The sequence below is a fragment of the Pyrus communis genome, chromosome 10 (genome assembly GCF_041283825.1).
Source record: "Pyrus communis isolate YQ-2024b chromosome 10, ASM4128382v1, whole genome shotgun sequence".
NCBI classification, from domain to species: domain Eukaryota; kingdom Viridiplantae; phylum Streptophyta; class Magnoliopsida; order Rosales; family Rosaceae; genus Pyrus; species Pyrus communis.
The window spans coordinates 31,815,048-31,838,123 of record NC_142574.1 but is presented as its reverse complement, the minus strand read 5'-3'; the positions used below and the strand labels follow the sequence as shown (position 1 = coordinate 31,838,123).

The following is a 23,076-nucleotide window of genomic DNA, read 5'->3' as shown; positions in this document are numbered from 1 at the left end:
CATACCTCATCTTTTAAAATTGATAATGTCATACCTCATCTTTAGAATTTGGTCTAATGTTATACCTTCCGTTACTTGACCGTTTACTTTTTAGTTAAATGCTGACGTGGCTTAATTCGGGGTCCACTTTCTATTAAAATATTATTAAAAACTAAAAAAAAAAAATTTAATATTATTTAAATATTAAAATAATAATAAAAAGTAAAAAAAAATTTAAATAAACCATCAGTTTGTCCCTCCCCTCCCCCTCCTCTCTCTTCTCCCCATCTTCATTTTCTTCCCCCGACCTGCAAACCCAAAAAAAAAAAAAAAAAATTTGAGAAGAACAAGAAGGAGAAGGAGGAGGAGGAGGAGGAGGAAGAAGAAGAAGAGGAAAAAAAAAAAAAAATCCTCACAACCCCCCCCCCCCCCCCCCCCCCCCCCGGCGTTGGTGTAGAAGAACAAGAAGGGAGAAGGAGGAAGAAGAAGAAGAGGAAGGAAAAAAAAAAAATTGAAAACCCATCAACACCCCCCCCTGCGGAAAAAGAACAAGGAGAAGGAGAAGGAGAAGGAGGAAGAAGAAGAAGAAGAAGAAGAGGAAAAAAAGGAGGAAGGAAAAAAAATAATTTTTTTTTTGAAAACCATCAACTCCCAAGCGGAAGAAGAAGAAGGAGAAGGAGGAAGAAGAAGAAGAGGGAAAAAAGGAGGAAGGAATCCACCATTCTCATCCATTCTCCACATCCTCTTCCGCACCCATCCTCCACCTTCTCTGCGCACCCATCTTCCCGCCGACGGGATCTAGGTTTTTTTTTTTTTTGGTTTGTTGGGATTTGCAGGTGGGGGAAGAAGATGAAGATGGGGAGAGGAGGGGGGAGGGGGGAGGGGCGAGGGGCGAGGGGAGGGACGAAATGAGGGTTTTTTTTTTTTTTTTTTTTTTTCTCTCTCTACTTTTTATTATTATTTTAATATTTAAAAAATATTAAATAATTGTTTTTTAGTTTTTAATAATATTTTAATAATTTTTTTAATAGAAAGTAGGTCTCGAATCAAGCCACGTCAGCACTTAACAGAAAAACTAACATAAAAATTGACGGAGGTATAATATTGTCACAAATTCGTAAGATGCGGTATGACATTGTCAATTTTAAAAGATGAGGTATGAAATTGTCGTGACCTCAATAGTTGAGGTAGTTTTTTATACTTTACCCTATAATATATTGTAAACAAAATTCAAAATGTTGCGCATTTTCAAGTGCCAAACCATTTTTGAGACATAAGTTACCAACTTTTCTGAAAGTTTGATTGTTTTTTTTTTTTTTTTTTTGGTTACAACAGAATTGAATGAAAATGAAACTCATAATATCAATTAGATTTGTCTGAAAATCAGGCATGCATACATGGAGAGTAGGCTAGGCAATGAAGTTTAATTCTAGCCGTGTGACCTATCGGACATGCTAATCTTTCATGTATATAAATAAATAATTAAACCACAGCAGAACATGTGTGACTATTATATTATTTCATGGTTTGCAGAAGTCTCTGTCATTATCTATTAGTTTTGAGTTAATATATCTTTCAACTTGTGGTCTGACATTGACTGAATTACAAGCAAAATCATGACCAACCGTGAGCAATTTCCTGGAAAATACAGCCAGTCGAAGGCTTTGTATTCTTAGAATTTGTACTGACGTGATGTTTACTAATTTAATTAAACAAGTCTTCCAAGAAACTACCTATCAATTCACAAAAATTCAATGGTGCTCGTACTCCGAGATTTTTAACCATATTTCGAGCAGGAAGGAGAAGACTTAAAAGCTATATATAAAAGTTTCCCTAATCTTTTTCTATGATTAGAGATCAAAACATGGCTAATTTCCCTAGTGTTCCGAAAACAATCTCTCTTTTTTTGCTTTGTTATCTCATCACCTTCCTTTTTGATCTTGCTTATGCTGATCCTCCATACAAGTTGTGCTCAGATGTTCGCGGTTATGTCGAAAATAGTACGTTTCAGAAAAACCTCCAGAGCCTGCTCAATTCATTGCCTTCAAATGCTTCTGTTTCCAAGCTGTACAATACTTCCGCCGGAAATGAACCAGATAGAGTTTATGGCCTTTATATGTGCCTCGATTATGTTAGAGCATTCCCACCGTTGGGTTTTGCTCGGGGGACAGGCTCCAAAACAAGGGCCCGAGGGCCGGTGGCGTCGCTTCAGTGTGGGCTAGCCAAATGGAAGGGGGAGGCCCGAGCTCCGGGCCCGTGAAGGATTGCCAGCCCGAGAGCCCGAGATGGGTGTGACGTCAGCGCAATATTTTATTTTTTTTGTGTCAGGCGCGTGCACCCCACCCGCGCGTGGGGGCGCGTCGCCGACACAAAAATCAGAAAAAAAAGAATCTATCAGTTACCGTTGGGAAGCCATGTGGCTTTCCACGGTGCGTTAGATCTTAACGGTCACTTAATGTGGACCGTTCGATCTCAACGGTAAAAAAAAAAATTTAAGTCAGATTTAATATCCACCGTTCGATCTGAGATCAATGGTGGATATTAAAATGCTTTATAAATTAAAAAATAAATGAAAAAATAGTTTTAAAAATCTGAAAAGTTACCGTTGTGACACGTGGCACAATCTGGAGTGTTGGAATTCAAATTTTTTTATATCCAACGGCAGAGATTAATTAATTGAATAAAAATTAAAAAAAAATTGTAAAAAATTCAAAAAAATTCAAAAAAATATCTGAAAAATCTGAAAAAAATTGTAAAAAAAATTGTTTTTACTTTTCTATAAATACCTTCTCATTATCATCTACCTTACACAACAATTTCATATTTTCTCAACTACTTTCAATCACATTCCTTTCTTTGTCTCAAAGTTTGAATCCATTTTTTTTCAACAAAATGACCACTGGTGCAGGTACGAATTGGTCGCTTATTGAAGATGTTGCGTTTTGTACTAGCTGAGTTGAAGGTACTCATAGTTCGCTTACGGGTAATGAGATGCAGTTGCGAAAAATGTGGATTCTTATTCATACCAATTTTCTTGAGAAAATTGGTGGGAAAAGAACCAAAGAATCGATGTCCAGTCGTTGGAAATTACTTAGCCAATCGTTTAGTACGTGGAGAGACGCTTTGGCACAAGCTAGTAGTAATATTCAAAGTGGGGAAAATTACTCGGATCAGGTAACAATATATTATTTATTTGATACCCAAATTTACATTATAATTATTTGTTTGTATTATTTATTTGTTATCTACATAATTTATTATTTATTGTTTGTATTATTTATTTGTTACGTACAAAATTTATTATTTATTGTTACTTATTTGTTACATTATAATTATGTTGTTTGTATTATTTATTTGTTTGCTACATTATAATTATGTTGTTTGTTACATTATAATTATGTTATTGTTACATTTATTTGTTACATTATAATTATGTTGTTTGTATTATTTATTTGTTACTTATTTTCATTATAATTATTTATTTGTATTATTTATTTGTTACTTATTTTTATTGTGTAGGAACTTCAAGTACAAGCTTGGTACGCTGCCAAAACCAAAAGCAAAAATAAATCATTCAACCGGTGGGAATGTTGGAATATTGTCAAAGATTGTCCTAAATTTAGAGTTGTGCCAGTCGGTCCAGAAGTGCACATGAACAGCACCCCTCTACACTCTACACCCGATCATGTTCATGAAGATGATGCAGAAGAAGTGCCCGAAACGCCCCTCCCTGAACAAGCGTCGGGTTCGACCCGTTTTCTAATTAGGCCTCAAGGTAAGAAGGTTTCAAAGAGAAAAAGGGGTGCTTCCAAGAATGATTATGCAAAGTTCATGGAAGAACTTACTCGCCAAGGTGAATTGACTTTGGCGAGGGAAATGGCGAAAGATGAGACTGATAAGGCTAGAGAGGCATCAAAAGCAGCAGCTGTTGAGAGAGAATTTTATGCTAATGAGAGAGAAAGAGAGCTACTTAGGCAAGAAAGGGAACATGTTAGAGAAGAAAGACGGGCTCAACAAGATCGTGAGATTATGAACATGTCTTTAGAAGGGAAGTCTCCAAATTCTAAATTTTTTTGGAAGTCAGAGAAAGCGGACGTTGTGCGAAGGAGGTGTGCAAGAGAAGCCATAGCAAGCCAAGGTGGTTCTAGCACCGCAAGAGAAGATCATCCTAGCACCACAAATTGGTTAAGTGATGATGAATAGAGTACTTTTTGTAATCGGAGCCCATAATTTTCCAATCACTTTGGGTTGTAATTTATTATTTATTGTTTGTATTATTTATGTTGTTTCCAATTTCTTGAATATTTATTCAAATTAATTTGGTAAGTTATTTATACTAAGAATTACCCTCTGCCTCCTTGCTTTCCTCACGACATGAAAATTATTAACAAACCCTCTGCCTCCTTGGTAAGTTATTAACAAACCCTCTACCTCCTTGTATAAAATAATTAAAAGTCCATGACCATGACCATCGTTCTAATTAAAAGTCCTTGTATAAAATAATCTTATCAGAAATCCATCACCAATAATTGTATTATTTAATAATACTTCGGATAATGACACGTGACGCAACGAGAACGATTAAAAATCTTATCCGATATTACAATTAAAATTATTTTGTATTATTTTATAAATAAAAAAAATACTAATATTTTATTGCTTATTGCCAGGGCTATTGAAGTGTAACGGTGGAGATGCAAATTCTATTGCCAGGGCTACTTACTGTTCATTAAGGGCAGTTACTGTTCATTAGGTGGATTGAATAGTGTATTGCCAGGGGGGAGGGCTCCAACGCTGGAGTTGCTCTTACGAATGAGACATGTCACAACTGCATCAACACCGCGCATTTAGACATTGTGAGGATTTGTCCCAACTCAACAGAATCAGTTGTGTGGGAGGAGACGAGCCAACTGCGCTACTCCGATGTGAAGTTCTATGGTGAATTGAATATGGCAGACAACATTGCGTTGGCTAACAAGGAAAACGTTTCAGACCCAAAAAAGTTTGAGTATACCGTGAGGGAGAAGCTGAGTGAGCTTGCGAAGCGAGCCGCATATAATGTTTCAGCGAAAATGTATGCTACTGGAGATGTACAATTTGAAGATAAAGTGATATATGCTCTTGTGCAGTGCACCAGAGACTTATCTGGAGATGACTGTGATAAATGCCTTCAGCACGCCATAGAAGACGTTTTGAGAGAGTTTTATTTCTCCATTGGTGCACGGCTTTTGAGCCGGAGTTGCTATCTGAGGTACGAATTGTATGCCTTCTATAATGGTGCAACTGAAGCTTCTATTTCTAGCTCTCCGAATAACAACAAAGGGGACGGTGAGTACTTTTAAAAGTGTGTGTCAATTTCGACGTTACAATGTTATAAATTAACTGCAAATGCCTGGTTGTTTCCAAATGAAGGTAGAGGATGGTGGATCACGATCCTTACGGTTGTGTCAGCATGTCTAGCCATACTACTTTTGGGTTCCTGTTTCTATCTTGCAATGAGAAAAAGAAACAAAAAGGGTAAAATACTGCGTTGGGAAATGCTTATTTTAGAGCTGATCATCACTCTAATATGTTTTCTGAAAGCAGCTTTTATTTTGATCTGTTCAGTGAGTAGTGAGATTTTAAGACAACATGTATTGTTCCCAGAACAACGTTTTCAGGGCAGAAACCTGAAAGCTGAGGAGTACCCCTATATCAGTTTGGCATCTATACATGCAGCTACGGATAAATTCTCTGATTCAAATAAGCTTGGAGAAGGTGGTTTTGGGTCTGTTTACAAGGTAAAAAGTAAAAGCAAACTGTTTCTTTAACAAAACTATGGACAAAAGTTCACATACGAAGATTAAATCGTTATTTGTAGTACTATCTGTTGGAAACTGATATAAATATAAACTTGATGTATAACAAGTATCCCAGATTACATTCATGCAGTTTATATATGATACCTGGAGCAGTCATCCTTCTTTGTTGAAATGCAATTCTTCTACTTGTTTAAGACCTTATGTTCCAAAGGTGATAGAACCCTTAATCTCAGAACGATACTTCACAAGTAGGGAATTGGATTATATATATACAGATTTCATCTGATTTCCATCTATCGTGGAAATCAGTTACTGAGTTGTTGGTGTTAACCCAAGTCAATCTGCTGTTTCATCCACTCCATGTCATGATGATCCACATGCAGTGCATTGTGCTTTACAGATTGGAATATGGTTCCCACATTAAGCATGTATGATTATGCATAGTGGACAGTAAGGCCACTGCATGTGTATACTGACAGATGACTCATAGACAGCAAGGATGCAACTTCCAGTTGCTTTGTTTATTTGCATGCGCATGTTGCAATCTGTGAACAAAACTCTGCTGCAATTGCAGCAGATGATGATTAAAAGTAAGATAGTTTTATATACTTATAATGTTAGTCAAGTCCAATTAGGTATCCAACATTCTCCCACATGGACACAGACTAAACATTATAATCAAAGTCATGCCTTTCACAACACTGATACCTCATGTGATCACATCAAGTTTCACGCATACTAACTTCCTTTCAACTACTATAATTAATTCAAATATTTGAATTCCAGAAAATCATGTGTTTATAGACAACACAAGCACCCTGAAACCACAAATACTTAAAATTAATATGTAGAAAGAAACTTTAGACTTTTCAATGAATTTAAATTCCTTCATTCATTCAAAACAGTCATTTCATGGATCAACTTTGGAAGATCCTGATGCATTCATCGAATTGCATCCCTCGAATTATTCATGTCCAATCATCAAGACACTAGAATATACATATACATGCATACTGTCAGCAACTCAGACAACCAATAGGCTCAACAAGCGCATATGATTCAGTAGGTCTTGATAGTGAACAACATAAATAACATTCGAAGACATATTTGAAATATACATGTGACTTACATCAAGTTTTTCTCACTCCCACACTTCAGCAGATTCTAGAGATTCAAGCACTCCCATCTTAGAGACATGATCCTTGAATACTCCTACTGCCAATGGCTTAGTCAAAGGGTCAGCTATCATTGAATTTGTTTCAATATGCTCAATCGTGATTTCACCCTTTCTCACATGTTCTTTCACTGATAGATATTTGATGTCCATCAACCTGTCTCCCTTTCCCTTAATTCTAGGAGATCAGTTATTGACTTGGCCATGACTCCTAATTGGTTTGAACCCACGTTTAGGTACCATTCTCCCACTTTTGAATTTCCACTTATCATGTTCCTTGTCCAACGTATTAAGCCAATCCCTTTGTGATCACTCAAGTCATGTCAACCATACAACAACTCACATCTGCCATGAATAGCTTCAAAAGTTGAACCCCAGAAAATTAGTACTTCTTAATTTGTACTAACACTCTGAAATCACATCCCCCAAAACTACTCATGCATGATATTAACAGAGCAAACAAACATATTTAACATGTCTATTATTTACACTCCCACTGATCAAACCAAACATCATTGTCAAGCCATTGTTTGGCTCCAATGATAAGCCTTTTACAATAACCAGCTCATTAAACCTCGGTTTGATTAGTAATTCATCATTTCAAACATTGCATATATATATGAAACAACATCAAATATGATACAATCATATTCGATCCTTTATCAAACTCCAATGAGTTAATGCTTCCAACTGAGCCTCAATTCTGCCTTATGCAGATAAACTAGTCATTGAGTGAATAACCATGACATGCAATTTTATGTAACACCTTTGGCCAAGAGACATAAAATATCAGTTATGCAATCTTAATCATGCATCCTTATTTGCAGAGCTATTTCACAAAAATTTCAAGTTACAACTCAAATCATGTCTTTGGACAAGGGAACAAAGTTGACTTTAAACTTTTATAAAATACTACACACTACATCACAGTTCAAGCCATTCACTATTTCTTTCTTTTGAAAGATTGGTCTTATGCAATGAATTGTCACTTACAAAATTCAATTAATAATCCCTTGAACAAAATTTCCTAATAATTCCCACTTTGGTGAAGATTTATTCAAACATTTGTTCAAGTATAGAGATTATTAGTGTTGAAAACCTGCATAAAACTTTAGCATTTCAATTTGATTGTAGAAATCATCCAAACGTCAATTGAAAAACCAATTTTCTACACAAGTAAGTTATAATTATAGATTATTTTCACATGTATCAGGAACCTTGCAACCTACCAGCCATATTCAAGTTCAACATAAATTTACTAAGCTACAATCTACACCAATGCCTATTGCCAATACATATTTAGATATCAAGAAACTGATTTCAATCATATACCAGATTTCAATCAGATATCGATCATCGTTTGTGAATCTGAAACAACCATGACTACCAATTCTAGAATGATAAAAGCGCAGCTTACAGTGTTTTAATCTCCAAACCATATATTCCTTTTCCTGCTGTGAATAAAACTTTGGCAGCAGCATATGGCATTAGAACAATTAATCATGCTATAGAAAAACTGTAGCAATCATCATACGTATTTTATACATGCATAAAGCATTAGGATTTCTTATCACAATAAACAAATAGCACAAGTTCATAGCCGAGGTATTCACTGAAGAAGACATGGAAAAATCGTTGAAATGCATGCTTATAACATACCTTTAGTTAAAACTATAAGCAACCATTCATTCTTTATTGTACACCCATCATTACAAGATCTTTTCATGCAATTATATCAAGTATATGGCAGCACCATCTGCTGTCTTCTGACAGCACACATGGGAAAGACTTGTGTAACACACATGGGAAAGAAGTCTGAAGGTTATACTTTAACAGTAACAACATGGGAATGCTTCTGACAGCACACATGGGAAAGAATGAAAGCATTAGAGTGATACCTCAGCATCTGCTTCTGCCCGCATAACACAGCAGCGGCACAATCTCAAAATTACCTCAAAACTCAAGCGGCCGTAAAAACAAGTGCATATGGTCATGCATATTTATGTCACACTTTTGAGCAAGAGACATAAACTGCCTTAACTCTTTAATGTACAACCATCACACAATAGATTAAGATAGAATAATGCTTTAATAACCTAATGCCCAAAACTTTTTAAACAATATGATTAGAATAACCAAGAACAACTCCCATTAAGTTTTCTAGAATTTATACACTTATTGTAAATAAATTAATGAGTGTGAAGCCCAATTTTCTTTCACTAATTCTCCCACTTGGGCAAGCAATCATTGATTATTTACTTTCATCACTAGTATTCATAGTTATAGGATCAACCTGTGTGAAAACAAATCCAATAAAGCAATGCGAATTGCTGGAAAACACTCTGGAGCACTTGCATAGACAGTTCATTCCAAAACAAAAAATATTAGACAAAATTTCAGATTTGAATGCAGACCAAATGAAGTCAAATGTATATTTATAGATTTATCACTCTGACTCATGAACTGTTTCCTGCCCGCACTCCTTTTACACTATATCACTGTTAAGGAAGTGTAGAATTGGTAAATTACTATCAAACAAACCAAATGAAACGACTTTCGCAGAGCAAGGAAACAATGACTTTTTCTGGGAACTTGGTTTATATTCAACAGTTATATAATAACATATCATATCTTTCACATAAGCAAAATGGATACGTATAATTATTATCATGTATATTTACACACATGTATACATAAATGTATATAACACTTGTATGATTTTAGTATGTGACCCATGAAATTCCAAACAACATCAACTAAAGCTAATAAACAAAGCCACATCCAAATAATCAGATAAAGGCATCACTTACTTCATGAATGGTTTCGGCACAAGCATGCAGTATCACCTCTTCCACCATCCTATATGTTGGCAAACATAGAACAGCACCCAGACCAAAATTTCCATAAAATCTCACTTTGGTGAAGATTTAATAAACATTTGTCCAATGGTTAAATAACATGATTATTTGTTCCAGATGTTGCAACCTTAGTTGTTTTCCGTTGGGATCATTCTTGTACAAGACTTACAAAGAAAAGCATTATGTGAAAAATTATAATTGCAAACAATTATAATCACAACCAAGAAGAGTATTAGCCAGAAAACCATTGAAGTCGTGTACATTAGTCCACCAAGCTGGTACCATTCGGAATATCAGAGGCAACCCAGTAATCTTCTAGACCAATATCCTCACCATGGTCTCCATCCGCACGACACCACATTTCACGGAGAGAGTCATAGACAGACTCAAACAGGGCAGTTGAATCCAAACTAGGACTAAAAGGAGCTTAAGTCCCACTATTCAAAATTGAGTTGTAACATTGCAGCAACAACAAACGTGGCTATACAGTGATTAAAACTTCTAACAATTTATACATCCCCTTCTTTGGAAAGGAATGTGAACATTTCATGAGTTTTAAATTAACCACATAGACTTTACTGCAGTCGACCAATATTCACATCATTTTGCAACCATATTCAAGTTCAACATAAATCCCAATCTCCACTCCCCTTTGCTTTAACATACATACACAACATCAAGTTCAAACTGTGTGCAAAGAGTGCAACATCAAACAACACAGATTTATGTTACACCTTTGGGCAAGAAACACAAACCGTCAAATATGCATTATGCAAATACCGAAACAAATTTAAAGCTCTGTTTCCAAGCTCCCACTTATTAGAGTGCTCCACCATTGTCAAGCTTTTATTTAGCTGCAATGGAATGCTTATAATACCAAGCTGATTCGGTCTGAATCTTTCATCAGTCCACAATATTTCAATATACTGCATACATATATTTGTACATACACACAATAATTGAAATAAAACCTGAACCATTAACATGGTAAAATTCACCAACACATAAGTCCATGCTTTATTTAAAGCATAAGGCAAAATATAATGAAAGAACAACCTTTACTTTCATACAGCAGCTGAGTCAAAAGATTCAACCACACCCATGTTTGCAGCGTGATTATTGAATATCCCTACTGCCAAACTCGTCAACCAAGCTCATCAACTTTTGGCTTCATCAAAACAGAGTTCATGGAAGCAGCCCACGGGTACAAAGCAGCTGGTGCAGTTCAAGACAGCAATGCCCTTCAACCAATGGCCTGTGTTCAATTAACCACTGGAGCAGTCATAGAAATGTTAGTTACAAATAAGAGTATGCAGTTACTGCTGCAAGTTTACATCGCACTTTTGAGTGAAAATCATAAACTGCCTTCCATATTGCATATATTGGCCATAATATTCCACAATCGCAATGATACATCAAGTCTTTGGACTAGACAATTGCAAACTTTTATAGGGAATGATTCATACAATTTATTAACCTTCATGCAATTTATATATATTTCCCTTTTGAGAAATATATGAACATGCTATGAATCTTTTAAGACCCCTTAATAGCCACAAAATACAATAACAATATTCACTTTGATGAATATCAGAAGTACATCAAGTACTGCACTACTCGAGAGATATATAAAATACATTTCAAATATATCATCATACATTTATCATAATAATAAAGCAGTAAAACGAATCTGGGACTTGTTATTTGGCTCTGATACCAAATGTTGGAAACTGATATAAATATAAACTTGATGTATAACAAGTATCCCAGATTACATTCATGCAGTTTATATATGATACCTGGAGCAGTCATCCTTCTTTGTTGAAATGCAATTCTTCTACTTGTTTAAGACCTTATGTTCCAAAGGTGATAGAACCCTTAATCTCAGAACGATACTTCACAAGTAGGGAATTGGATTATATATATACAGATTTCATCTGATTTCCATCTATCGTGGAAATCAGTTACTGAGTTGTTGGTGTTAACCCAAGTCAATCTGCTGTTTCATCCACTCCATGTCATGATGATCCACATGCAGTGCATTGTGCTTTACAGATTGGAATATGGTTCCCACATTAAGCATGTATGATTATGCATAGTGGACAGCAAGGCCACTGCATGTGTATACTGACAGATGACTCATAGACAGCAAGGATGCAACTTCCAGTTGCTTTGTTTATTTGCATGCGCATGTTGCAATCTGTGAACAAAACTCTGCTGCAATTGCAGCAGATGATGATTAAAAGTAAGATAGTTTTATATACTTATAATGTTAGTCAAGTCCAATTAGGTATCCAACACTATCTACCGCTTGGTTAGTATTTTCAGTGGCTTGATTTAAAATCTGGTTTTTTGAAGGGTGTACTCAGTGACGGAAAAGAAGTGGCAATCAAGAGGCTTTCAAGCTGTTCTGAGCAAGGCTCGGAGGAATTCACAAATGAAGTTCTGCTGATAATGAAACTTCAACATAAAAATCTTGTTCGGCTTTTGGGTTTTTGTGTTGAGGGAGAGGAAAAACTGCTTGTCTATGAATACCTGCCAAACAGCAGCCTAAATGTCTTCCTCTTTGGTATGTTTTCTCTTATGATCTCTCGAAAATTTCTGTATTTGGGATCTAACTTCAACTGTTTTATACTATGGCTAAGATTTTATTGTCAGAAATATTTTAGTCTGTAAATTCTCCTCCAATGATGCTTAGATTCAGAGAAACGAGCACAACTTGATTGGAGCAGACGTGTAAACATTATAAGTGGAATTGCAAGGGGAATTCTTTATTTACACGAGGACTCTCGACTTCAAATCATCCATAGAGACCTGAAAGCTAGCAATGTTTTATTGGACAGTGACATGAACCCTAAAATCTCCGACTTTGGCATGGCAAGGATCTTTGCAGGAAGTGAAGGCCAAGCAAATACGACTACAATAGTTGGGACTTAGTAAGTGCTTCTTTTCTAAATTTTCCTTTCCACTAAAGGGCAACTTACGGTACTCAACATTTTGTTCTGGATTTTGGTCTTGGAATAGTGGATACATGGCTCCAGAATATGCAATGGAGCGAGTATATTCCGTCAAGTCTGATGTTTATGGTTTCGGCGTACTATTGCTTGAGATCATTACAGGGAGAAGGAACGCCAGCTTTCATCCAATAAAACGTGTTCCTAGCCTTGTAACATATGTAAGTTACTTTATGCACTTCTCTTAAAGCAAGACTTTTTGCAATTAAACAGCAGCTTAATGCTCATCCAATTTATTATGATGCAGGCATGGAAATTATGGCATGACGGAAAAGGGTTGGAGCTACTCGACCCACTACTGCTCGATTCATGTGATCCAAATGAGTTTCTAAGATATCTCCATATCGGATTGTTGTGTGTCCAGGAAGACGCGTATGACAGGCCAACCATGTCTTCTGCTGTTGTAATGTTGAAAAGTGAAACTGTAACTCTTAGCCAACCTGAGAAACCTGCTTTCACCACGAGAAGATTCACTGATCATTATACTGAGACAGCTGCTGGTAATAGTTCTATTAGTGGCCTAACAGTTTCTAACGTCATGCCGCGATAACACCATAAGATTCATGAATCTGTACAAAGTTGAAGCTTTCCTATGGTGTTCTTTGTCATGAAATTCTACCCATGTTCTCGATAGCACAAAGTTTTTCTTAGTTTTGTTGTGTGTATATTATTAATAAATACAGAACATCGGTAGTTCAGGCGTTACAAGTTGCTAAGAACTGGTTTATTCATTTCTAATGAGAATTAAAAGGGGGACACCAAGCCAACAAGGCTTCCCTTTTTGTCAGGGTTGGGAGAGAAACATCTAGCGCGTACGCAACCTTACCCTTACCTTACAAAGAGACTGTTTCCAAGGCCCAAACCCGTGATCTTTCTGTCACAAAAGAGCAACCTTATTGTTGCGCTAAGACTTGCCCTCATTTTAGAATTGATGGTTTTTATTTATTTTTCATCATTCTAATGGATTCGATTCAAGGAAATTGACTTCATTCAAATTCAAATTCAAAAAAAAAAAAAAATTGCATTTGTTTGTCAACCACTATCCGAACCAACCTGGAAATGGCACTGATAACTTGTTTACTAATCTGTAATAATCATTATGACGTATTACGATAGCAACAAATGAAAGCTAGATTTAGCATAACTTGACACTAAAGTCTAAAGCCATGATATCATCAGTATTGCTCATTGATTTGAATTCACTGTTAAGATGGGTGTAAGCATGTTCAGGTTAAAAAATAGCCAACATGACACACAAAATTAGTAATTAATTAATGACTAAAAGTCTAAAACCAGGGGCTGCTTAATCTGAGGTTTCATTTGAAATAAGATGATTTGGAGCCTTGTTTATGTCAAATTCTACATGTCCGGTCAAACAAATAGTTAATTTTAGGGTAATTAAAATTTTAAACTAAATTTTTTTTATAAATAAAAAATAAAAACGTTAATCAACATAATTTAATTATTAACGACCACAATACTTTTGTTTAGAAAAATTAGTTTAAAATTTTAATTTCTCGAGCATCATCATTGTTTTTTGAGAATTTTAACTAAAAACTCACGGTACTGTTTATTTTAACGAAAAACCATATTTTTATACTAAAAAGTCAATCATGATACTATTAATTTTACATTTTATTTTGTCATTATCATTAAAACTCAAAAATTTCAAACTTTTTGCATTAGTTTTCCTTTGGTTTTTTTTACCAATTCACTGCTAAATAATTGGTTGTTGGACATAATAGTGCACCTTTCAAACAAGTTTCAATCACTTATTAAAGGGAGTTTTAACGAAAAGCTCACGGTACTGTTCATTTTAAAGAAAAATCCCAATTTTACACAAAAAAGTCAATCATAATACTATTCACTTTACCTTTTATTTTGTCCTTATCATTAAAACTTAAAGTTTTCAAACTTTTTTCATTAATTTTCCTCTTATTAAATGATAACGACATTGCGTTTAAAATATGCAATGGAGGGAGTATATTCCGTCAAGTCTGATGTTCATGGTTTCGGAGTACTATTGCTTGAGATCATAACAGGGAGAAGGAACGCCAGCTTTCATCCAATAAAACGTGTTCCTAGCCTTGTAACATATGTAAGTTACTTTATGCACTTCTCTTAAAGCAAGACTTTTTGCAATTAAACAGCAGCTTAATGCTCATCCAATTGATTATGATGCAGGCATGGAAATTATGGCATGACGGAAAAGGGTTGGAGCTACTCGACCCACTACTGCTCGATTCATGTGATCCAAATGAGTTTCTAAGATATCTCCATATCGGATTGTTGTGTGTCCAGGAAGACGCGTATGACAGGCCAACCATGTCTTCTGCTGTTGTAATGTTGAAAAGTGAAACTGTAACTCTTAGCCAACCTAAGAAACCTGCTTTCACCACGGGAAGATTCACTGATCATTATACTGAGACAGCTGCTGGTAATAGTTCTATTAATGGCCTAACAGTTTCTAACGTCATGCCGCGATAACACCATAAGATTCACGAATCTGTACAAAGTTGAAGCTTTCCTATGGTGTTCTTTGTCATGAAATTCTACCCATGTTCTCGATAGCACAAAGTTTTTCTTAGTTCTGTTGTGTGTATATTATTAATAAATACAGAACACCGGTAGTTCAGGCAATACAAGTTACTAAGAACTGGTTTATTCATTTCTAATGAGAATTAAAAGGGGGACACCAAGCCAACAAGGCTTCCCTTTTTGTCAGGGTTGGGAGAGAAACATCTAGCGCGTACGCAACCTTACCCTTACCTTACAAAGAGATTGTTTCCAAGGCCCAAACCCGTGATCTTTCAGTCACAAAAGAGCAACCTTATTGTTGCGCTAAGACTTGCCCTCATTTTAGAATTGATGGTTTTTATTTATTTTTCATCATTCTAATGGATTCGATTCAAGGAAATTGACTTCATTCAAATTCAAATTCAAAAAAAAAAAAAAAAATTGCATTTGTTTGTCAACCACTATCCGAACCAACCTGGAAATGGCACTGATAACTTGTTTACTAATCTGTAATAATCATTATGACGTATTACGATAGCAACAAATGAAAGCTAGATTTAGCATAACTTGACACTAAAGTCTAAAGCCATGATATCATCAGTATTGCTCATTGATTTGAATTCACTGTTAAGATGGGTGTAAGCATGTTCAGGTTAAAAAATAGCCAACATGACACACAAAATTAGTAATTAATTAATGACTAAAAGTCTAAAACCAGGGGCTGCTTAATCTGAGGTTTCATTTGAAATAAGATGATTTGGAGCCTTGTTTATGTCAAATTCTACATGTCCGGTCAAACAAATAGTTAATTTTAGGGTAATTAAAATTTTAAACTAAATTTTTTTTATAAATAAAAAATAAAAACGTTAATCAACATAATTTAATTATTAACAACCACAATACTTTTGTTTAGAAAAATTAGTTTAAAATTTTAATTTCTCGAGCATCATCATTGTTTTTTGAGAATTTTAACTAAAAACTCACGGTATTGTTTATTTTAACGAAAAATCATATTTTTATACTAAAAAGTCAATCATGATACTATTCATTTTATCCTTTATTTTGTCATTATCATTAAAACTCAAAAATTTCAAACTTTTTGCATTAGTTTTCCTTTGGTTTTTTTTACCAATTCACTGCTAAATAATTGGTTGTTGGACATAATAGTGCACCTTTCAAACAAGTTTCAATCACTTATTAAAGAGAGTTTTAACGAAAAGCTCACGATACTGTTCACTTTAAAGAAAAATCACAATTTTACACAAAAAAAGTCAATCATAATACTATTCACTTTACCTTTTATTTTGTCCTTATCATTAAAACTTAAAGTTTTCAAACTTTTTTTATTAATTTTCCTCTTATTAAATGATAACGACATTGCGTTTAAAATATAGTGGGTAATGTTAGGGAAACTAAATTTGTAAATAAAATTTACAAATTAAATGATGTGTCACCAATATAAATGAGTACGTTATCAATACTTAAGTCATAATCAAATTATCAATTTTCATATTATTTAATTTGTAAAATTTTTTCCGTAAATTTAATCTCTCATTCTCCAAATCCCTCTTCTGGTAAACGCTCAAGACTGAAAGTCAAGCTACCACCCCTGCATTGCCTTTGTTGATGCGCAATACAAAAAGCCTATGATTTTATGATCGATCATAAAAAATGAAAAACATGACTACCCTTCTTTTAATTTTCTCCATTTTTACTCTGCCCAGCTTTCTGATCAGTACGGAAGCATTATACATTGACCGCTTCTGCCCAAAAAACACCACCTTCACCCCAAACTCCACCTTCCAGTCCAACCTCAACCGCCTCCTCTCCAACCTCTCGTCCAACGCCAACCGCTCCACCGGCTTCTACAACGTCACCGTCCAAACCACAAACAACGCCGTCTATGGCCTCTTCCTCTGCCGCGGCGACGTCGTGGGCACCGACGCTTGCGAAACCTGTGTAGCCACCGCAACCACTGAGGCCCCACAACGCTGCCCCGGAGAAAAACAGGTGGTCATCTGGTACGACGACTGCATGCTACGCTACTCCAACGAGTCTTTCTTTTCCAGGGCGGACGACGAGCCTGCTCTGTACATGTGGAACATACAGAATGCAAGTAGTATAGCGGACCAAAACCGGTTCAAAGAGGTACTGGCAGCTACGGTCACCGAGGTGGCCGCTCAGACTTCCAATAGCAGTCACAAGTTTGCGACGAAAGAAACGAATGTTTCAGGTTTCATTACGCTGTACGGATTTGGGCAGTGCACGCAGGACCTGTCCTCTGGAGATTGCCATTGGTGTCTTCTGGGAACTGCAACACAAATTCCGAGAATTAGTGCTGGGGGACGAGTTCTAAAACCCAGTTGCAATCTTAGGTTTGAAGTTTACCGCTTCTACTACCAAAACGCCACGTCATTACCTGAGCCTGCACCAGGGCCGCCGCCGCCTCCTCCTCTCCCTCCTCCGCCTAAAGGTAAAGTGACCAATTCTTCAAATCAAATAATTTTCAAAGTTGACAACTTTAAACTCAAGCAAATATAAATAGGTTAGAAATTTTATTCGAGCGATAGTCTAGTCTGATACAAAAAAAGGATTTCAAAATTGAATGTAAAGGGTATAACCGTGACTGACGCTTCTGCTTATAAGCATTTTTGCTTGAAATGCTTTCATTAGAACTCTAATTAGTGCTTGTAGGTATGTACTTCTTCGAAAAGTGCTTCTATTATGTAGTTTAAGTTTTTCTCCCAAATGTTGTCGGAAAAGCGAAGTATCACAAAACGTTTCTAACCTTTTTAGAAGCCCAATCAAGTGATTATTGTATTATCAGAAAAGTTTGTTAGGTAATTGATAGCTATTGTGGACTTTGGAACAGGGGAATATGGTGTTGTGCTGTGGCTGCTGATTTTACTAATTTCTCGATATTTTTTTTGTTTATTTTGCAGGAAAAAGTAAAATCCCAACTAGTACAATTGTTGCCATTGTTGTACCAGTATCTGTATCTGTGCAACTTTTTGTTGTGGGTTACTGCTGCATAACCAGGAGAGCAAGAAAGAAGTACAACACATCAGCAACAAACGAACCAAGCGGTAGAAAAATATATCCTTCTCCACTTCTCTTGTTTATTCTCATTGATTCTCCTTTCATTTATTCCTCGTCTATTAACGTTGTGCTTCTATGGCTTGGTTGGTTGTGCAGGTGAGAATGACATTACTACCGTCGAGTCTTTGCAATTTGATTTTGCTACCATCCAAGCAGCCACGAGCAACTTCTCCTATGATCACAAGTTAGGCGAAGGTGGTTTCGGTCAAGTTTACAAGGTATGTTAATCAGTATATGACATGAGTGCTCCTTCAGGTCTACAAAGTTCCAACTTTTATGCATGCAAAATCTGAATAATTTTGGAGCCTCATAAGCCGTCCATGAATGCCATGAGTGGACATTCCGTTGTTTGATTGAAGTTTTCTCGCAGGGTACACTTTCAAACGGTCAAGAAGTAGCTGTGAAGAGGCTATCAAGGAACTCTAGCCAAGGCACAGAAGAGTTTAAGAACGAGATGGTGTTGGTAGCCAAGCTTCAACACCGAAATTTGGTTAGGCTATTGGGATTTTGCTTGGACGGCGAAGAAAAGATTCTTGTTTATGAACATGTGCTCAACAAAAGCCTTGACTGTTTCCTATTTGGTTTGTACACTCAAAACATCTGATAGTCTTTCCCTATTGCAATAGCAATTCGTCGATGATAACTTGATTTTGATGATTTGCAGACCCTGAGAAACAGGGGCAATTGGATTGGTCAAGACGTTACAAGATTATTTTAGGAATTGCTCGAGGAATCATGTACCTACATGAAGATTCCCGACTTAGAATTATACATCGTGATCTCAAAGCCAGCAATATATTATTAGATGGGGAGATGCATCCAAAAATATCTGATTTTGGCATGGCCAGGATATTTGGGGTTGATCAAACTCAAGCAAGCACAAATAGAATTGTCGGAACATAGTAAGTTATCTATTTCATTCTTTTCTCACGACCACTTTTGTTTTGCATCGAATTGAATATGAAATGTTTTCTCGTTACATCTTTGTTATAATTTCTATACTGATGGTTATGCTCCTTTTAGTGGTTATATGTCTCCTGAGTATGCAATGCACGGACATTTTTCTGTCAAGTCCGATTTGTATAGTTTCGGTGTTTTAGTGCTAGAAATCATCAGTGGCAAGAAGAACAGTTACTTCTTTCAGACTGATGCAGCTGAGAACCTCATGAGCCATGTAAGCTTAAAATGAAAAGTGTAGTGTTCTGTTCTCCTGCATTGACATAGCATCATGAATTAAACTTTTGAATTTTATGTAGGCTTGGAAGTTATGGAGAGATGGGGCACCTTTGGAATTGTTGGATCCGTGTCTGAGAGACTCTTATTCAAGGACTGAAGTACTCAGATGCATCCACATCGGCTTACTTTGTGTTCAGGAAGATCCAGCTGACAGGCCGACCATGCAATCTGTAGTTCTCATGCTCAATAGCTACTATGTTACTCTGCCATTACCTCAACAACCGGCATTTTTCCTCCAAAGTAGAGTAATGGGAAACATGTTAGAGGCAACGCTGGACGCCGCTCAATCTATCAGCAAGTTATCTCCGTCCGTTTATGAAGGATCTATCACTGAAGTATACCCTCGATAGTGTTGAGAGTTTTTTAGTCAAGTTTAATTAAGTTTTTTAATTAAATAATGCTGACTGGCTATGTAGAGACCTAGTCAAGTTCAAGTCCTAGTTTGTAGGAGTCGTGGTTGAGCACCACGGTTAGGTTTGCTTCTGTTGCTTAGGGATGAGAGATCTCCACGAAATCAGCATATGATTGTGTGAGTGAAGTTGTTATTGGTTTTCAGTCTTTCCCTTTCAAAACTATAACCTTCCTTTGAAATTAATGAGAAGAACAGTTCAATATTTTACGTGAGTTTCATTCTTAAGAGCATTGCTAGGGTTCTTGAGGAGTTCTGGGTTTAATAAAACCAATATATAGTGTGAATAGATAAGTTGTTACTGTTACGTATTGTAATATCTTCTTATAGATACAATCATCTCTAGACAATAACAAATTTACTGACATGGTATCAGCTGTCCTTAAAAAGATGAACGTTCTGCACATACAAGTTTTAGGAGAAATTACTGTTTGTTTATATGATAATAAATTGCATAAAATTCTACAGGTGCTTGGACTCTTTATATATGTTTATATTTATTTGTTAGAAAACATGAAACTTGAATTTTGTTTCCTATGATGATCAACCATTGTTAGGATAGAAAACATCAAAGATGTAAATTATATGGAAAAGTGTTATTGGCACTCCAAAAATCTCATTCTACACTCCTCACAAGTATATTTTTCTTTCTAAATATAGAAAGTTTGGAGTGTAAAATGAAAAATTTGGAATGCCAATAACAATTCCCATTATATATACTAAAACTCAGTTTCTTAACACTGTTCATTAACAGTGAAATTCCCGGGCCCCAAAATTGCTCTTGGTTGTCCGGGTTTTCCACTTTTTGGCCAGTGAAATGGCGACATTGCCCTCGGTGGCCACACGTCTATCATCGCTGACCCTTCTCCTTCGATTTCTTCGTTGTTTTTTCTTTCCGTTCGCTTCTCTCTCTCCATCCTCAGCTCCTGCAAATTGTCGAACGTTTTTTCTCTTCCACGCCGGTGTTGTTCTTGGTGTCCACCCTTTGCAGCTTTCTCATTCTAATTTTTCACCTTCGTTTTTCTTCCGGAAAACTGCTCGATTCGTGAAAGGTGGAGGGGCTACTGATTTCTGCCTTTTTCAATTATTGAAATCCCTTTTTTGCTTGCGTAGTCTAACGTGTTTGGGTGATTTTTGCTCAGCATACGTGATTTCGTTTTTTAGGTGGTTCTCAATTGGATTCCACAGTAAAACCCAGAAACTTAGAGGTATGAAAATTTCAATTTTTTTGGATTCTTAATTTATTTTCAATGTTAATTTCTGATTTATTTTCAGTACTGATTCCTGAATAAATTATTATTTTTGATAAACCCACTTAGAATCTAATCTGGGTTTTGGTTCGATTCCATAGTAAAAACCTTGAAACTTAAAGGCACAATCTGCATGTCCTTAGAAACTACATGAGCAGCCTCGATCTCAGGTAATTTACTCTTTTGTGTGTATTGGGTTGGTGAGTTATTGATAAAATCTGAAATGACTTGAAGATTTGATTTGGGTTTTGCATGTTTGTAGTTTTTAAAAATATGGTTTGTTTTTGGGACTGGAATTTGGATTATACATGATTTTAAAAATTTTCATATATATATGATTTGAGTTTAATTCAGGAAAATTATTATCTATGCTGTATATTTCCAAACTCAGTTATTGGTTGAATATACTCATTGGTTGAAATCTGAAAGTAAAAGACTGCTCCAAGGCAAGGGAGAAGTGTCGCTTCATCAGTATTGGGAAGCTTTCTTGAAATAACTGTGTCAATGACCCTGAGTTTGTCTGTTTTGGTTTTGGTTATTTTTTTTCAATTGGCTTGGGATTTTTTTATGTTTGGAGTTCTTTTGCTGTAATATTGTTTTCAATTCATCTGGAATTCAGTTATGTTATGGGTTGCCATGTTTCTGCATTTAATTTGGTGTTTGGATGCTTATGTTACAGTTGTCATCGATTTTCTTAAAGAATTAATCCAAGTGATGATGCCATTTTTGATATCTGTTTAAATGTTAACACTTTACAGATTTTCAGTTTCTACACAATGAGATGATGCGACTGTTCAAAGTGCTTTATCATTAAGGTGAGTGATTTTTGTTTTTTGCTTTTAGCCTTTTGTGATGAAGAAAGTTTGGTCATTTGTTTACTGACTTATTAATTGGTGAGAAGATGAAACATTTTGCTGCTGGTTGCTAACAATGTAATACAATCTCGCAAAAGAGTTTTCTTTTTTTTTCTTTGTTTGCTTTAATTATGTATCATTTTTTATATAAAAAAAAATTCGTACATAGTTTTGGAAATTTTTATTTGGTTAGAGAAAGGGGAAGAATATGGGAAGAGGAGAATTACATGCTTTAATAAAAATGCTGCATTCTTATTTGTGTAACTGGTTAAAGGGTTGAAAAAGGAGTTGAGTGATGTTGTTTGTGTCTTCATAGTTTCGTCAAGATTTGAAAAACAGTGAAAAGATATTAAACTTATGGACGGAAGTAAAGCAAACAAAATTTTAACAAAAAATGCGACTGAGATGAAAGGGTATTGTCAGAGTTCATTATGGTAAAATATTGTCATGCATGACAGTATTAAATAATCAGTTTGATAAACTAAAATGGTGTGATTAAATAAGATTATCTGTTGGGTGTACCTATATATGCTTAATAAATTGTTAATGAGTTTTCACTTTCATGTTATTATTTAATCTAATCACTTCCCGGACCCGCTCCACCACCGTAGCACGATATTGTCCGCTTTGGGCACCCCAGCACACCCTCACGGTTTTGTTTTTGGGAACTCACACGAGAATTTCCCAATGGGTCACCCATCCTGGGAATGCTATCGCGCGCTACTCGCTTAACTTTGGAGTTCCCATGGAACCCGAAGCCAGTGAGCTCCCAAAAGGCCTCGTGCTAGGTAGGGATGAGAATATACATATAAGGATCACTCCCCTGGGCGATGTGGGATGTCACAATATTCAAGAGCCGAACTATTTTTGAAACGTAAGTTACCA

At 35.8% G+C, this 23,076-nt stretch overlaps 2 protein-coding genes and 2 long non-coding RNA genes across 4 annotated transcripts; all 4 read left to right on the top strand.

Moving 5' to 3' along the window:
* The first annotated feature begins 1,685 nt into the window (after window positions 1–1,685).
* Window positions 1,686–13,628, top strand: LOC148693921 (cysteine-rich receptor-like protein kinase 25). The gene is made up of 8 exons (XM_088678308.1): window positions 1,686–2,132; window positions 4,780–5,307; window positions 5,392–5,496; window positions 5,587–5,759; window positions 12,171–12,381; window positions 12,511–12,748; window positions 12,837–12,987; window positions 13,074–13,628. Exons 1-8 carry the CDS (start codon window positions 1,826–1,828, stop codon window positions 13,374–13,376), a joined length of 2,016 nt encoding a protein of 671 aa, XP_088534434.1. The 5' UTR covers window positions 1,686–1,825; the 3' UTR covers window positions 13,377–13,628.
* A 1,159-nt stretch (window positions 13,629–14,787) lies between these two features.
* Window positions 14,788–15,565, top strand: LOC148693920 (uncharacterized). Its single transcript, XR_015952529.1, has 2 exons — window positions 14,788–14,924; window positions 15,011–15,565. It is a non-coding gene; the product is annotated as an uncharacterized LOC148693920 (long non-coding RNA).
* Window positions 15,566–16,878: 1,313 nt separating this feature from the next.
* Window positions 16,879–20,302, top strand: LOC137727464 (cysteine-rich receptor-like protein kinase 10). Its single transcript, XM_088678291.1, has 7 exons — window positions 16,879–17,816; window positions 18,286–18,429; window positions 18,539–18,660; window positions 18,813–19,023; window positions 19,107–19,344; window positions 19,466–19,616; window positions 19,699–20,302. The coding sequence occupies exons 1-7, from the start codon at window positions 17,015–17,017 to the stop codon at window positions 20,026–20,028; spliced, it is 1,998 nt and encodes a 665-aa protein (XP_088534417.1). The 5' UTR covers window positions 16,879–17,014; the 3' UTR covers window positions 20,029–20,302.
* An 843-nt stretch (window positions 20,303–21,145) lies between these two features.
* Window positions 21,146–22,757, top strand: LOC148693919 (uncharacterized). Its single transcript, XR_015952527.1, has 3 exons — window positions 21,146–21,295; window positions 21,439–21,507; window positions 22,096–22,757. It is a non-coding gene; the product is annotated as an uncharacterized LOC148693919 (long non-coding RNA).
* The last annotated feature ends 319 nt before the right edge of the window (window positions 22,758–23,076 follow it).

What these genes read in the sequence shown, in the direction of transcription:
- LOC148693921 (XM_088678308.1), top strand. Translation starts at nt 1,826, where the DNA reads ATGATTAGAGATCAAAACATGGCTAATTTCCCTAGTGTTCCGAAAACA. An exon ending in TAGAGCATTCCCACCGTTGG is followed by an intron (nt 2,133 to 4,779) that starts GTTTTGCTCGGG and finishes CCAACGCTGGAG; the next exon opens with TTGCTCTTACGAATGAGACA. An exon ending in TTCCTAGCCTTGTAACATAT is followed by an intron (nt 12,988 to 13,073) that starts GTAAGTTACTTT and finishes ATTATGATGCAG; the next exon opens with GCATGGAAATTATGGCATGA.
- LOC137727464 (XM_088678291.1), top strand. Translation starts at nt 17,015, where the DNA reads ATGAAAAACATGACTACCCTTCTTTTAATTTTCTCCATTTTTACTCTG. An exon ending in TCTCCCTCCTCCGCCTAAAG is followed by an intron (nt 17,817 to 18,285) that starts GTAAAGTGACCA and finishes TTTATTTTGCAG; the next exon opens with GAAAAAGTAAAATCCCAACT. An exon ending in CCTTGACTGTTTCCTATTTG is followed by an intron (nt 19,024 to 19,106) that starts GTTTGTACACTC and finishes GATGATTTGCAG; the next exon opens with ACCCTGAGAAACAGGGGCAA.